This window comes from Scomber japonicus, chromosome 6 (genome assembly GCF_027409825.1).
Source record: "Scomber japonicus isolate fScoJap1 chromosome 6, fScoJap1.pri, whole genome shotgun sequence".
Classification (NCBI taxonomy): Eukaryota; Metazoa; Chordata; class Actinopteri; order Scombriformes; family Scombridae; genus Scomber; species Scomber japonicus.
This window is the reverse complement of record NC_070583.1, coordinates 22,995,540-23,012,715: the sequence shown is the minus strand read 5'-3', so window position 1 is coordinate 23,012,715 and position 17,176 is coordinate 22,995,540. Positions and strand designations below refer to the sequence as shown.

The 17,176-nt window shown below is 41.4% G+C and overlaps 1 protein-coding gene across 1 annotated transcript in view; it reads right to left on the bottom strand.

Annotated features, from left to right (window-relative positions):
- Positions 1-5,828: 5,828 nt before the first annotated feature.
- The window catches only part of traf4a (tnf receptor-associated factor 4a), a 32,655-nt gene continuing 21,307 nt past the window's right edge, over positions 5,829-17,176 (bottom strand). The window contains exons 2-7 of the mRNA XM_053321239.1: positions 14,145-14,196; positions 10,366-10,470; positions 9,975-10,136; positions 8,644-8,805; positions 7,770-7,925; positions 5,829-7,151 (exon numbers count right to left, since the gene is read on the bottom strand). Coding sequence (XP_053177214.1) covers positions 6,519-7,151; positions 7,770-7,925; positions 8,644-8,805; positions 9,975-10,136; positions 10,366-10,470; positions 14,145-14,196 — 1,270 coding nt within the window. The 3' untranslated portion in view covers positions 5,829-6,518. The remainder of the gene's footprint in view (positions 7,152-7,769; positions 7,926-8,643; positions 8,806-9,974; positions 10,137-10,365; positions 10,471-14,144; positions 14,197-17,176) is intronic.

Sequence of the window (17,176 nt, the reverse complement as noted above, 5' to 3'; positions counted from 1 at the left end):
GGTAACTCATTCCACCATCATAGAACCAAAAATGGGTAGAGTCTGGATAGTGGTTTTGTACCAGGGAGTAATAGTATTATATATACCATATGTTCATTTTCTGACCAGAGCAGGCTGGAGGGAACATATGGGCTGATGACCTATTTCATTGGTTGCCTTGAAGGGAAGCATCAAAGCAAGCCACAGAGGTGTGATAAATACAAAATACGTAATGCTATTAAAATGGTGCACATTATTGTTGCTGGTGAATGAAACATTAGCTTTAAAATATGTCTATGTTTTTATGTGCCATACCAGTGGTGACTTTGATCCAGGCGGAAATATCTCAACAACTACTGGATGGATTGCCATGAAATGTGGTACACACCTTTATGTTCACAGGATGAATTGGCTTAACTTCTACATATAGGGAGGAGACCAAACAAAAGTCCAATACAAAATTAATGAAATTGAATAATATTCTTTCTTAAGATAAAGAACATAATGTTTTTGCAGCTAAATATAAACAAGGCCACTGTCAGACATTTTTAATAAAAACTTTAATTATATAAACAATTCAAGTTGATACCATTGCGCTAATTTGATTTTTTGTGCTGACTGAAGCTGTTGATAGCAGCATTGCTTGTATGATAATTATTGTATTGTACAATAATTTCACCCACTGTACGATGCACAATCAATAATGCCAAAACTCCCATAATGTATGATAATTTGACAGTTTTGTGACATTAGTAGTTTAAATCAGTCGAGGCTATGTCATTTTAATTCATTTCCCAATAGTAAAATATGGATCCTGCATCTGTTTTTATGCATCTCTTCTCTTCTCACGTAACGTGCTTCCACATGTGTAATGTGTTTCCAGTCGATCATGCCTGTTGTGATGATGAACATGACTCACGAGCACAGCTGGAGTTCTCCTGTGAAAGTTTGCACAAGCGACTGCATCCATCCACAGAACATCACCAACAAACATACAGGAATGTTGAACAGCTATGTTTTGGTTTGGGACAGAAAGATTACCTCCTTCCATGCTACGTCAGCATTTTTTTTTTTAAACAGTGTGGCTACATTTGCAGGTAATGTCAAAAAGTTGTTCCCCTGATAAATATGTTTTCTGAAATTACACTTTTAAGCCTATTTTTTCTCTTGGTTATGACTTGTGTATGATCATTTATTTTATCAAAATATGATCATTTTAAGTCTCTGGTATTATACTTTAACATTTCCCATCTGGCAAAACTGGTCAAAAGTAACAATGTGTCAAAGTCAGATCATACCTAAGTCATTACATATTTGTACAAAATAACCCATGTGAGTTGCTGATGACAATGAAAACTTGTTCCTGTCTGTTACGTTATCTTTTAAAATAGATAATTATCAGAAAAGTGTTATTTTTGTCCCAGTTGTCCCAAAACTCAACCAGTGAGCTTCTTGTCAGATGATATGTCCATGAGGAAACTCCTGCTGTGCGGCTCAGATATTTACCCTGTTTTTTCACTGCTGTAGGACACCGGTTCACCAGCTCACACACATACCACCCTGGTTCAGTTCCTGCACTGAGGCAGAATTGTTTAACTTCCGCATGAGGGACGACAGCATGGCACCCTTTCATAAACCACAGCTCCTCTTTGATGTGTTGTTTTTTTATTGCTGAGGAAAGCCGCATGGGTTAGGCCCTTCTCTGCCTTCACCTCCTTCTCTTCCTTCTCCTCCTTTAACCCAAATGGCATCTGACTTTCAGCATACGTTGACCAAAGGTTGGGTGAGCTCACCAAGCAGGAACGACACTGATGTGTGCACAGTGTTTATGAGAACGTGACTGTACCTGCTAATCATTTACCAAGCGAGCAGAGGGTCATTTGAAGTAGAGCAAAGCCAAAGGGCAACACTGTACACCGAGCCACACGTGACTCCGCTCTGCTCTGCATGGGAAACATGGAGCTTGCAAACATGTAATTAACTGTTACTATTTTCATTCTGCGTCGCCCTGAAGCAGCACAGGGCTGTGTGTTGTACACCCAGTGCCAGGAAAGTTTGAGGCTGTCAGTATGGCTTTTGAATCTGACTTTTCAACTTAAGCTATTAACTTTGTGTATTCACTTGAAGGGAGACAGAGGGGACTGTCCTGACCAGAGGACTCCTCCCTGAAATGAATGAGCCTTCCCACACTGGGGAAACTTACATTTTTGCAGAGTAAACAATATTCTGAATGAAAAATAAGTTTACCCAAGATCCTTCTCCTCAATTTTGAAAGGAGATGTTGAACAGACATGGAGAAAAGTCATGCCATGTTCCTAAAACAGATGTTGTTTTCATTTTTAGAGAGAGAAAAGTGGGCAGAGAGAGTTGAGATTATATGTTTTAGGAATACTTTGGCCAGCTATTGTACATAAAGTGGAAAACAGGACTGTCTTCCTGAGGGACCCCTCAGTGACTTTGACGTTAAAAGCTCATTTTCCTTTCCTCTAAACCCTGCTGCACTGAACATCATCCAAACTGCAAGCTAATGCAAACTCCTGGCTTCACTTCAAAGCAGGGCTGGTGTCTGCCTCACTTCCTCTGCCCCCTTTCCTCTGCTGCTTCGCTTCTCCCCATCTTGAGCCGAGAAGCAGTAGAGACGACAAAAAGCAGGAAAACTACACTCACATCTAACCTCAATCATTCTGTAGGTGATGACATGGGAATAAAATAAGTACTCTATTTCATCAGATATACTGGGTCCGTTGAACTTCTCTTGAGCTGAACTGCTTCTGGTCTGGACTTTGGTCATGGTTTGCGCTTCTAAAAGTTACTCGCTTTTAATTCTAAAACAATAACACATCTGACAGGAGGGGTGATGTTACTGAGGTGGATTGTGTAACATTAAATGGCAAAAAAAACAAAATAATATTCATGAGACTTTTTAATATATTATATCATAATATAAAATATAATATATTATATTTTATTATAATATTCTGCGTCATTGAGCAGATGGTGAATGTTGAGTTGAGCTTCGATAGTTTAAGTGCAGTACATGTTTTTGTATAAAATGCCTGCAATGTCTTCTCAGTTAAGATCTTCTTCAGTAAGGTTGGTGATTTTCTATATTTTTCTTTGCCAGAAAATCTCAGCAAATGTGCAGAGCCAACCCAAGAATTAACTATTTACAAGTACTGTGTATGCATCCAAAGCTTGATCATATTTCTCTGTGTAATAGACCTCCATTGTTGTCTATTAAAAACACATCAGTGAGCCACACCACTGCAGTGAGTGATGTGATCCATTGCTTTATATTAGGGTCACATTAGTTTGTGTAGAAAGCGGTCTAAAGACTAAATTGCAGTGATCAGGTGTTCAATATCTGGAGAGATTTACAGAGTTCCATTTACAGACTTTATACTACATTGTAAATGTTTCAAACTTCAGTATCACGGTTGTAATATGTAAACAAGACAAGTCTTCCCATGCACGTGCACTGGCATCTGCTGCATTAGGAACTTCTCTCCTGAGAGTTACTACCTTATCAACGTGATCTCATGGGATGGTGTTTTAATGATACGCCATTTTAAAAGGACATTTCGTGTCAAGTTTACACATTTGTAATTTAACACCGGTTAGGTTTAATCATAAAAAAACACTTGCTCAAGGTAAGGGGAAAATCATGTTTTGGGATAAAATTATCAATGAAATGTCCACTTAAAATTTCCCAATATGACAGTAAAAAGTCTTGGTAGTGGTCTCAAACAGTGCTTTCTTGCTGCTTTTGCAACTTTTTGCCAACTAACTATAGTGATGCCACCAACCTGCCTCCTCCTGATAAGTCAAAGTCATCTTTTAAACGAAAAGTCACATTTTATTGAAGTCATCTGAAATGCATCACTTCCCGTCACTCAAATGAACTGAATTAATGGCCTAAATGACACACGAAAAGCAAAAAATGTGTAGTCATGACATTCAAAATTTGGTGATACCAGGCTGATCGCATCTATGCTTTTACTCTTTGGAGCTGTTTCTAACTGCAAGCTATGATAACGGCTTTCTTCAGGGACCCAGTTGAGCGGTGTGATTCACTGATGTAATTTTAATAGTGTTTGGACAACAACAGAGGTCTACGGCACAGAGGAATAAGATATATCAGACTTTGGATTAACACACAATACTCGTAAGTAAGATGAACTTATTGTTGGTTTGGCTCGGCACACGAGATGGGTTGACAACAGGAAAAACATAGAAACTTGCCACCCAAAGCCATTCAGATGTTCAGTTGATTAATATAATCAGCAACTATTTCAACTAACAGTGAATTTCCTTCACTAAATGGAAACTTTAGTGTCTCATTGTAACTCTTAAAGTGATCTTTTTTATAAAATGCAAATGAGAAACACTTATAATATATGGTATTTTATTTTCAATTAAGAAATTGACAAGCACTCATCAATCAACATATTAAAACATTTGTGCCATCTGTGCAAACTCACATGACAGCTCCTTAAAATAAATACTTTTAAGAGGAAATAACACAGACAGAATATGTGAGGCTCAAACCACACGGACAAACAAATTATCCAAATGTCCAAGAGACGAAAGGGTCTGAAAATTCCCAAAGTCAACCCCGACTCTCCAACGAAAAGTGTTTGTATAAAACAGCTAAGCATTTTTAAAAATACAGAATCTTACAAAAAATCTTCTCACTTCTTTAAATCACTGTAAAATATCAGCTGGTATTATGACAAGAAATCAGGATTTTTTCCATGTATAATAATAAAAAGACAGAATGTGCTTCTGCATTTTTACATTAGTATTCACATACATCATTAGTGTACTGTAGAATCAAAGTTCTCCACCCCTCAGATGGTGCCGTGATGGACACAGGTATGTCGCAACTGGGCTGCTTTCCTTCACCCGCTCCTCGTCTTCACATGGTGTGCCAAGCTGAAGATAGACACCGGTGACCATGGTAACAACAAAAGGTGCAGTCAAGTCCCGAGACACCCACATATTTGCAGAGACCATTTCATTAACCGTCTTTTTCAAACACCCTCATTGCACCATCCATGCCCAGGCTATATAAAACAATACAATTCACAGCCAAGTGTTCTGATGATTCATAACATTGTCTTTATAGGTTAGATTACCAACTGTGTTCACATTTTCTGTATAAAATAAAACTAAAAACTAAAAACAAAACAGTTCTTTTTGACAATTTGCCAACTTTAAACTGTCCAAAGAAAGAGACAAAATAGCCATCAATGGGAGAGGATTTCAAGAAAACAGGTTACAGTACAAAAATGTGGTCCAGGTGGTAACACATGAAGCATGCATGTGTTTATGTTTACCTGCCCGCCCCGCCCTCCCCCTCCCCCGCCCACCCCACAAACCCCCAAAACCCTCAAAACCCTCATGCGAAGACATACTGTATAAAAAGGCCACATGGCTTTTCCTTCACTATTAAATGCACGTTCTCCGACAAGTCTGACTGGCCTCTTTGTCTGCTCTGCTCATCTGAAGACCGATGAAAGGTGCTTTTTCTTTTCCTCCTTATTGATGGGACTCCACAACAGACACAAAGCCTCATAGGGTCACTATAAAGTGTGTGTTTGGTACAACGGTGCGCTCTTGAAGCTATTCATGACCGGGACGAACTACCTACAAACACAAATCACAGACAGTTCCTGTGATGAGCGCAGTTCAACTAGAAGAGATGGAGCTGTGACTTTGCTGTTGTCGGGTGAAAATCTTGTCAACTTTAAAAAAACAAAAAAAAACAAAAAACAGCTTGACAGTTGTATTTCATTTCTTTCTTTGAGGGGTTGTAGATGCCAAAGTCCAGAAGTTTCTTTTAAAAAAAATGTAAAACATGAAAATCACCAAGGTTGAAGCTGCAAGTTTCTCACCTGAAAACATGGATGCATTTGTTCGTGTGTACACAAACCTCACAAGTAGTCTCTTAGCAAGGGCTCTGTGTTTGTTAAGGGATCAGTGGGAGTATACTGTACGAGCGTGTAAACAAAAGGCAGTTGGGCTTGAGCTTGAGTCTGCTGAGCTCCTTCTTCTTAAGATCACCCCAGATAAAACGGGACGTCTCTAACCAGCTTCTAACTTTCGTTCTATTCTAAGTGCAGAGGCTTAGTGAAGCCCTTCACCCCTATTTTATATCATTTTCATAATCTTTTACATCTGTACTGCGGAAATAACAACAAAAATATAACTTAAGATAAACTCTCTAGGCACTGTTTGATTTCCAAGGCTTTTTGTTGTAGACTGTGATAAAGATCAGCAAACAGATAAAAATAAAAATAAAAAAAGAAACACCAGAGAGTGATGGTTCTGCAGACCAAACACTTTCTCCTCTGTGATATATCAAGGTCCTCCGAGTCAGCTCACACAGCCAAACAGACTAACTTCAAGCTCTGTAGTGGAGAGGCTGTAAGGGCAGAAAGTATCTAAAGGGTAAGTATGTAGAAGTTTTCAAGGTTAAGTGTCAGTTCCAGTTTTTAACCCATCTTTCTCCTTCATAAAAAGATAAAGATTGGATCTTAAGCCATTATCTTCTGGGGAATCTCTATAGAAGCCTTGACAAAGATGCAGTTGTCTCGGATGTAGTTCCTCTTCTTGATCTCTTCATGCGAGATGAACTTGGGGTAGCCGAAGCCCAGGGTGCTCTCGTCCAGCGAGTTGCGGGTGCTGCTGGGCTTCTGGAAATTCTTCCAGTTGGGATCGGGGTTGAAGGTCTCAGTGATGTGCTGGGGTTTGGAAAGCGAAGGGTCACTCTGGTCCAGGATGGAGAATGTCACCTTGTAGGAGAAGGGCCATTCCAGCAGGTTGTCGTATTCTCCAGGCAGCACGCGGATATAGACAGAGAGGTGAGAACCCTCGCCGCTGCCGTTCCCATTCAGGAAAGCCGAGACTTGAAGCTTGTAGCCATAGCGGTGAGTGTAGAAGGGCGGACTGAAGAACTCGTGGTTGCTTCGGAGTTTGGCCTCCTGGAGTTTGCGGGAGTAGTCGTTGAGTTTCCAGATGAGAACGCCGTCATGGCTGACGGATAGTTCCTCCATCTCCCTCCGCAGCTCCAGGATCTCCTGCCGCTGACGGCCCACCAGATTACACATCATAGTGAGGTGAGACTTCGTGGTGTCTTCCAGGTGACGACCGATAGCCAGTTTGGGGCACTGCCAGAGAGACAACATAGATATTAATTATGCAGAAATTGCTGCACAGCGAGGAGATGTGTAATACATACAGATTCCACACATACACAGCTGAATACTGCATCTGTAGATCAACTTCTATTTATAATCCTGCCATACACTGAAGAGGATGAAAATGGGCACTTGGATTATTATATTTAATGGTCATTCCATTTTTTCTTTATGTCAGGCCATCTGTAAATATTCCACATCAAGCTTTCCAGATGTCTTGTCATTTCTAACAGAGTGCAGAGAGAGTATGATGCTCATCTGCCGCTCTTCCCCAAGCATGTCCATATTTTCTCAAATTGACGTCAGGTTCAAAAATAGACCGAAATGTGCTGTCAGAATATAGAAGTGTTGCTCTCATTAAAATAGAGCCTACAGGCACAGTGCTGTATGTTTGAAAAGGGAAAGAAATCATTGCTTTGGACTGGGTGAGCATCGATAGAGAAAGAATATAGAGAAAGAATCACATGTTAACAACACAGTCAAACAGGCCTGAAGCTTTATTAGTATATCAACAATGGAACTAACAAGAAAAATCCTACAAAAGGCAGAAATAATCTTTTCAGGTTAAGTGATGTGGGTCAGTCTTACCCTATGTTTGCAGCCAGCGTCTTTGAAAGGGCAGAGAACGAGCGCACTGCCGCAGTTGTCTTTCACATGGTTAGCCAGATCTTCGCGGGCAATGTTGGGTGTGCCGCACTGATTTGGGCACTGGACAGGAAAGCGAGGGCAGTGGTACTGGTGGTTCTGTTGAGGGGTCAGAGACAACATTAGCATGTGCATTGCTGACACCATGAATGATGGGAACATGTACGGTCACAACTTAATGGTTGCCTAGGGAGAACAAAAGCCCTTGAAAGTTTCAAAAAATACATCTAGTATTAAAAATGAGGGAGGGAAATAGACTAGAATACACACACAACAATTGATCATGCAGCTAGAGGACAGAGCAAAATCATACCAGGGCAAAATGCCTCTTAATATGATGATGTAACTCTCCAACTCTTGAGTGTGAAAATAAAATTGTTGAAGCACTTCAATGTCTGGGAAGCACAAGATGATCAACATATCATAAAACATTGTGCCTAGGACTGATATATTACATCTTGGAGGAGGGGAAAGTGACACTGTGTGTAGAGGCTTTCAAATAAAGATCCAGACAACAAAACAGCAGCTCACACTAACAAGCAGCTGCTACAGGACAGCGACACCATGAATGGCAGCATCCTACAGCTACCATAGGCTCTGTGCCATCCTGCTCTACTGAGCCTGGAAACCCTCTACAAGTCACATAAAAGATGGATGACAGGTACAAAAAGCTGGCAGGAGACTCACTTCTTGAGAGAATATTACTTGGCACTAAACTGGCTCAGTCATGCCCAAAAAAGACTAATAAGACAGAATCTGAGTAGTCATTTTGGTGAAAAAATAGATATTAAGCCTGTAAACGCAGTGTTAAACTGACCTGGATTGTGTCAAAGACAAACTCTTTTCCGCAGTACTTGCAGGGCTGTGTCCGTTTGGGACACTCCGCCATGCTGTGTTGGGACAGCAGACGACGCATCATCCTCGCCCCGCACTTGTTCTCACAGTAAACACTCTCCTGAGGACACACACCCTGGTGGTTCTGTGATAGAAACGACACACATGATTACAATTTAGATTCAGATCACACAGTCAAGCCACAATAGAAATACCATAAGTGTTGTGGAGTACCAAAACACAGTATGTACAGTATGTTGCAGCTTTCTTAGCTCCAAAATTGCATTTTAATTAACACTTTTTTTCCCCTGGAAAACAATGAGGCTGTACGTTGAGTTTTGACCCATCTATGATGAAATATGATTAATATTTATTTTATGCTGCTTGGTCGAACAACAAAAAATGAGTCTTATTGACATAACTTGACTTCAATTAACAAATACATTTATTTATTCTAAAGAATAATTGACTGAAACTCCTATAATTTAAGCGAAAATGTCTGCAACACTTAATTACTTTTAAGCAGGTGTTCAACAAAGCAATACTATGCCTGTATTAGACGGGAAATAACTGTGAATGTTTCATAGTTGGACAAACCACGAGATCTTTAACTGGTCAATTCAGACAACATATAATGACAGCACAGCACAACAAATGATAAATGTGATGATTTATTATGTTATAGCTTGTTTCCTAGTCATGTCACTCAGCTGTACTCTACTGTACTGTATGCTTTATAGGAATGTAGGAAGTAAACAAAGTAAGTTTGCCTTACTTTGTTTAAAAGGAAAAAGATTTTGCGGAAAATATGTTTACTAAAAGTATTGCAGTGTTATTAGTACTGAAATTCTGAAACTCTAGTATCAGCTGGGGACTGCTATTTAAACATTTTGAAATATACACTGCCCTGAATGCCAATAATTCCAATGTGAAAGCCAAAAGGTGGATTAATGACCCTGTCGCTGTGTGCACAGGGGTGACCATGTGGGCCAGAGTAAACATGGGAGAGGCAGCCTGGTAGAAATGACAGAGTTGTTCGTGAGGAGACTCTGAGGCACTTTAGCCTCCTCACTGAGGAAAACACATTCAGTATGAAAGACCCAGTCAAAGTTTCTTTCCTTCTGCCAACACACGTGTTATTTCAAAACAGGCCAACACTCTCTGGAGGCAGTGAGACACGTGCATTAGTCTTTCCTGCTGCTTTTCACAAAGACATCTTTTATACAGACATGGAAATGATGTGGAGTCACTCGAGTTGCTTACGTCTTGCTGAGTGGTACATAAATAAAAACAGGTTTGGTCTATGTTGTTTACCTCATAGGCTTCACCGGTGAACTCGCTGCCACAAAACTCGCACTTGACCTTGCGCTTGGGGCAATCGTGCTGCAGGTGGTCGGGCAAGTCGCGGCGCGTCAGCTTGACGGAGCAGCGGTTGGGGCAGGGTATCACATTGAAGGCGCAGGTGGAGAAGTGGCCCTGAGGGAGACACAACGACAGAGAGGGCATGTGTCATCAGAAGCACTCACAAACACAGTTTTGGCGTTTGGCCAGGCCAGAAAACAACAAGAGATGAGGAGGGGAGGCATCAGGTATCAGAAAGAGATACACAAGTCAAAGTGTTTGATAAGGCAATAGAGATAAAAGAAAGGGAATGGCAGGAGGGGAAGTAGATAATGGGAAAGTGAGAGGGTGTAAATATGCTCACCTGCAGCTGTTTCATCTGGCCGGTCCAGCGGCAGCCCTCCTCACTGTGGATGCAACGGATGGGTAGCGCCAAGATCTGCTGCTCCAGCTCTGGGTCCGGGTAGATCTGAAGAAGAAAAGCAGAATGAGGTCAGTACTGCAGCTGATCCAAGTGTGTCATGATGAGTCTACTGAAAGTGTTTTTGTCACTGGTTTCTCTCTGGTTATCAGCATTCATGGCAAATTCAACATTAACCCATAAAACTATAGACATAGCTTTTCAAATACATTAACTTTGAATAAAGTGAAGATTAAAGGATAAAGTTGCCAAAAATAGCATTTTTTTCTGATTGGTGACAAATCCTATGAGAAGGTCAAAGCCAACAATAAATTGGTCTGACTAACATGTATTGTCTGTGTATCCAAAGCCTGATATATGTTATTCTGTGCCGTAGAGCTTAATTGTTGTCAAAAAACTATTAAAAACGCATCAATAAGCCACACTGTAGCACTGGTTGACATGTTCCTTCATCACTATAAATATGGGTATGCAGTTTATTTTGACTCAATCCCACATACATCATCCTGCTGCAGTAAATACTCAGTAGAGCACCAAATATGTATTAATCCGCTGCTGAAAATAGTTCCCAACAAATTCAGTATTTACTGATGTTTGAGTGACATTTGCTAAAAACTACAGTTCCCAGCTTTTTTAGGAAATTTCTAAGCCTCACAAAATCCTATATTTGAGTGGTAAAAATGTACTAGCAGATTAAGTTGGAACTGATGGTCTTGGAACAGTGAGCCTTAGACAATAAGGAAGGAAAGAAATAGTTGGTTTTAATCATTTTCTGGGATTTGTTCACTATAACAAAAATATAGAATAACACTAGCCTCATCTTTAAAGTTTTCTCTGCATGCTTTCATTCATAAGCTTGCCCGCCAATAGCCCCTGTTGTCACCGTTTCTCTCGGTCAGCCGTGTTTTTTGGAAATGTTTAAATATTTTTGCTTCATGGGAAAAAATGAGGATTTTATGGCAATTTTATGGCAAAAGTCCCTCAGCCACATACTGGGAATTGCTGAGATTGTATCAGAAAAATGCAGCATAGATAGTGGAGCTGGCCACTGCAGTGAGAATGAGATAGTTTATGGGTCCATGGGACCTTTGAGAGAGACACAGACAGAGAGAGAGGAAAAGAGAGCATAGGAAAAGATTTATTTTTCCCCAGTCACTGAGCGATGGGGATGAGTCAGTTTTCTGCCCAAACACCCCAAATCCTCCCCTACAGTTCCCTGTCCTGAGGATTTACAGCTCTGCTTGCATCTCCATCCCCCATGCTGTCACAAGAGCAGAGCACTGGTCAAACAAGAAAAGCCACTTCCTCAAAATGTCACAACACCCCTCTAAACAAATAACAGCTCAGTAACAGCTCGACTACGCTCACGTGCCTCTGTGCCAAAACATGGGAGCCATCACTGTCAAATTAAAAGTTAATTTGGAAAATCATTGACAATAAAACACTTCCACTTATCTGTTTATAGCTGCTGTGTTGCAGATGCCTCTGCTCTGCCTGAACAAATATGTGTATTAAAGTGTAATCTTAATCTGTTTAGATGAATATTTTAAACATGCTTGTAAAGCACAGTTGTATCTACCATTAAAACAGAAGCTTGCCTTAATGCACTCCACAAATACAGCACAAGTTATTTTGCCGCCATAATCACATTCTTTGAGGATAGGCAAAGAGGGAAAAATCCTCTAAATCAAACTGAAACACTCTCTCATTGTTCCAGTCTTGGTATCTGCAGGGGGACGGCAATAACGACCTTTTAATAACTTAGTCAGAGGCAGATCGGGGGGGTTAAGCTCTTTGGAGCTCCAACTTTGGGGTTTATTCTGTCTGCTTTAGCCATTGTTGGTCACAATCCCACACTACTACTACTACAGCAGCAGCAGGAGTAACAATCCTTTAATGACTGAAACACTCTGGTTGTTCTGTCAGAGTGGGCTTGTGTTTGTGCGCATTTTTCGAAGGACAGTGTGCAGTGAGCATTACAATAACCTGACAGTAGACCACCAGCATGGGGTAATTTGCAGGCGACTGGGAGCCTGCGAGGGCTAAATAACAATGTCTGGCAGGTGTGCCATAAGCACATCCTTCCCGTGGGGACTCCCTGCCATTACAGGCGCCTTTATCACTCTCAGCACAGAAAACAGACCGGCACTGCTGCCCCGCTGATCTTGCTGCAGCTCTGGGTTAATGGCTCTATAGCTAATTCAGGCTAAAACTAAGTGAATGGGAGAATTACACAGTGGCCTCTAATCAGTTGATGCCAAAAACTCCTCAGAGACAGGATGATAGTTTGTCCACTGGTCCTTTAAAAGTCTCTCATGGATGGTTCAGAATTAAGCCTTTATCCTTGTGTTGCACTCTCTCACTTTACAATGAAGATATCACGTGTGAGAGAGACATCCTCTGAATCTGAATACAGTTAGTCACTATCTTTTTTGCCCTCATGCACAATCTGATTAAAGCTGGAGTGCATGACTTGTTTCTCCCCCTTTTGGCAGGTGGAGACATTACAAAAACACTCTGTCACTACTCTTACGCTGTAAAACAGTGGATAAATTGAGTGTCCCTTAATCCCTGTGAAAAGACTCATTTCACTATTTGAATTTGATCCATGCAGTCCAATAACATTTGGTAAGCCTAAAAAAGCCCCACGATTAAATCCTTTAGTTAATTTCTTTAAGTTAACGGAGAGCTTATTGGAAGTTAGCTGGCTCAGTCAGCTATAGTCACTACTGCGCATTCTCTGCCTGTAAAGCATGCGCAGTATGCATTCATTCCTTAAACACGGGAATGTCAAACCCAACACCAGATTAAAAACTCTGGTATATAGAGAGATTTATCTGGTGGTGATAAGCTTAATCACCATGTGTGAACTCGTTTGGCAAGGGCTTAAATGTAACAGACATTCATTTACATGTAAAGGTTTTGCGCTATAGCTTCAACAGCCTCTAAAAAAACAAGGAGGAGAAAAAAAACAGAGTTCAGTTGAAATTTGGATACAGTTTTCTTTTTGTGGGCTGAGAGAGATTTAGGGGGAAAAACTCTGTGGCAATAATAAATTATCCCGTGCATATCTGATCCACTGAAACCATCTGCTTTCCCACAACGCAACCTCTAACTTTTGGTTAAGACAAGGATTATTGCTGCTGTGTTTCCCAGAGATTTAAATGTTCAGTTTTTTTTATTGTAACAGTCACCATCCTGAAATTGTTTTTCTCTTTGAAGTCTGGCAATTTGCATCTCCTATCTCAACTATATTTAGATCTAATGCCACTATCTGAGCTGCCAGTCTCCTTTCTGATTTGCATTTTTTCCTGGTTGGACCGGTTATTTACATTTTTTACATCACCTGTGTGTACTATGTTTGTCATTTCTGCCTAATCTGTAACAGCTTTTAAATCACTTCTCCATACCCACCTTTAGTTAAATTTCATCCATGTTTTTAGCCTGTTTTGGGTTTAGTTTTTGTGTGCTCTTCATCGTTTTGCTGTCTTATTGTGTTCTTCTTCATATAATTATATATAAAACCAAAACTTTGGATTTGGGAAGCTGGAAGCAGGAAATATTTGACACTATTGCTTGTAAAATAACTGAAAGAATATGATGATTATCAAACATGTTGTAAGAAAGGTGGTGTGTAAGTAAATTGTATTGTGTTTATTATATTTGAAAATGACTGATTTGAGTGAATAACAGCATGCAGTGTGTCAGAGTGTCAGTCATACCTTGGCATAGTCCAATGGCAGCTGGTCCTCTGGACACTTGAAGACACCCTCACTGCAACAAGACAACAGAAAAACTTTCAGGATACAAGGAGACTGCAGAGAAACAGTGTTTACAAGCATCCCGACAAGGACAATCAGCCATTTTTAAATCACTTTGAGCGGTGTTACTAACACTGACCCTGACTGAGAACAACTCAAGCTAAAAGGCACTTCATTGACAGTCAGTGAGAGCAGTGCAGCATTGCCCTCAGTTTTATTCTGTCTCTTCAAATGCATTCTTAATCTGAGTAGTCCTCTGACTCATCACACTTTGTAACGTACAGACACACACTCGCATATACACACACTGCACAACAAAGTCAGATCTTTGTGCCACTGGCTCTAATGACATTGGTTCTTTCATCTTGTCTCCCCTCAGAGGATATGTCTGCACAGATTTTTATTACAACAGAGGACAAAATTACAAATTGGAGCCTGATATGTTTATCTACTACACAAAAAAATGGATGATTGAGGACTTCTTTTACTTTTTCTCTCATAGTTTAGATTGAGTGTTTAATTTCTGCACTTGTGCACATTTGAACAGGATTCTGTTGGAAGGTAAAGACACATAAACCTCACCTTCATGCCTGAGGCTTTTCCTCCGGAGAGAAACAATCATTTTGCTGATTTGCTAGTATGAGACAAGTTTTTGTTCTTTCCTCACTTTTTTCCTGAAGCAGTTTAGCCCAAAATAAGATGTGCACTTTGGTTTTACTACAGGCCCCCACGCTGTTTTTTTATGGTGCCACAGAGGAGTCCTCACTGGCTTGTTTTAGGGCCAGATGAGCTATGTGCCATGGCTCATTAGGGCAGCCCTCTTCCAACATCCCCACTCTGATTTCATCATGAAATTTTCACACTTGTAAATAATGGAAGTAGCAGCCACTAGGGGTGAGTTGCTACACAGAATTTAGGCCCATAGCTGCACAGAAAACCCATCCAGAACCACAAAGGTTATAGAAAAGGCAATCGGTAGCTAATCTCTTGAGATGCCAACGGTGTCGTGATTGAGTCCCCCTACTCTTCTGAATCAGAGACTGCCTTCATTTTCAGGTCTAGCTCAAAGACAGAGGTTAAGTGTATTTTTTAAAGATTTGTTTGTTCACGTAAAATCTACAGCAGCCACAGAAACATGTTTTGTTTATGAGGCACGAGCCCTGAAGCTTGATCTGACCTCCTGTGCAAAGAAACCTCTCGTGACCTCTACCATGCCTAAATTATGTTTAAACTAATTAAGGGACAACAACAGTGTGCAAACAGAAACTGTTTGCCTCTTGGTGCTTTAATTTGGTTGGCTGCAGTGTCACCTGACCGCAGCTCCCAGAGGCACAGGGACATGTGACAGGACGGGAGGGCATGTGCACTTCACCCCGTCTACCCAGCTGCTATAAAGCCAGGGAGTGTGCTGAAGGGGGGGATGGGAGCAGAGGTTAGGATGGAGAGGGTGGGAGATGAAGAGGGGTGGAGGAGGGAGGTTAATGCATGACGAGACAACAGTAATTCTCCTCCATTAGGGTCACTGTGTCAGCAGGGAGCTGGAGACCAATTAACAAGCCACAACGGGCTATAAAAGAGGGTCAATCGATTAGAGGCTAGGAAAGCCCAGTCAGCATCTCATGTGCAGTGTGAAATCATTTACAGTGCTCATCACCATTGCGAAGAAATCATCTCATGCTGTGGCGGGAGAAGTCAGATGATAGAGAGCGCTGACTGTCCCACAACCATGCAACACAAGAAAATGGGAAGCGACAGGGTCTCAGCTCTGGACATGGGTGATGTAGGCGCAGGCAGGGTACAGCCAGAGGCCCCATCCAGCTCGGGCCCCATATCTGACGCACAGAGAGGCAGACAGGCGAAAAGAGCCCAGTCACGGACTGTCAGTATAATTCCTCCCCTGGTCGCAGAGAAGGACCCGCAGCCACACAATCATGTGTTTGGGCCCACTGCTGATAATACCGCTCAGCTCTGTCGCCTGCTTGTGAGTCGAACTCACTGCCGCTTTGTGACAGCGTATTAGCAGAGAAAGGTAGGGCTGATGTGTAACACAGCTCCAGTTTGCTCCATATATCCTCTCTGACTTACAATTTCTCTGACTAGTTGAGGGCAACATGACAAAAAATCTGAGTATCACAAAACAAGCTAATTGAAGACATCACCTTGGGCTCTGGTGGGCATTCTTCACTATTTTGTGACATTTCAAGGACTAAATTGATTGACAACTCATAAAAAAATATAGAAAGATTAATCAATAAAGCCATTAGTTTTTAGCTGCAGCCCTGTTGCAGTTATTGAAGAATAAAAATCACTGACACACAAAGCCCACAGGGAAAACTCCTCCGTTTTCATCCTTGTGAATGGGAACTAACACCTGGCCTCCTTTAAGACAAGGTTCACACAAATGTTTGTCTTCCACAGCTCTCTGACCACAGTTCACACCCTAGTCAATGAACATCCAGGGTGAGAGACAGATAAACAAGTGTTCCAGCATTGTGTTGGGATGCCACAGGGGAGACGCTTAGGACCAAACAGCATTCACTATAATACAATCACCTCATTAATATTTCAGTGCCTACTTCTTGTCTGCTCATACCGTGAGAGCAGGCGCGGCTCTGCAGCTGTTCTGGTCAGATCAACATGTTTAAATTACACCAAATTCACTGAAAAAACTCTGACCCTCTGTAGGTTATATGCACCCACAAGTGCACCCATCACTGCCTTGCACCCTAAATCCCTCTCTCCCCTAATTGCCCCCTCTCCTTCCTGACCTCAAATCTTCTTTTCAGGTGCAGATTAAATAGCCATCCATTCATCCAGCTGATACCACAAGGGCAGCCGTCACAACATGCTTCGTCACTGTGCGCATGGCCCCTGACAGGCAGACGGTGAGAGGTACAAATCCCTCAGGTTTAATCTCACCGGCGTAGAAGGCGGGTGGGGGGGGGGGGGGTTCAAACGACAGCGACCGGCCTGCAGGCCACACAGAGATAGCT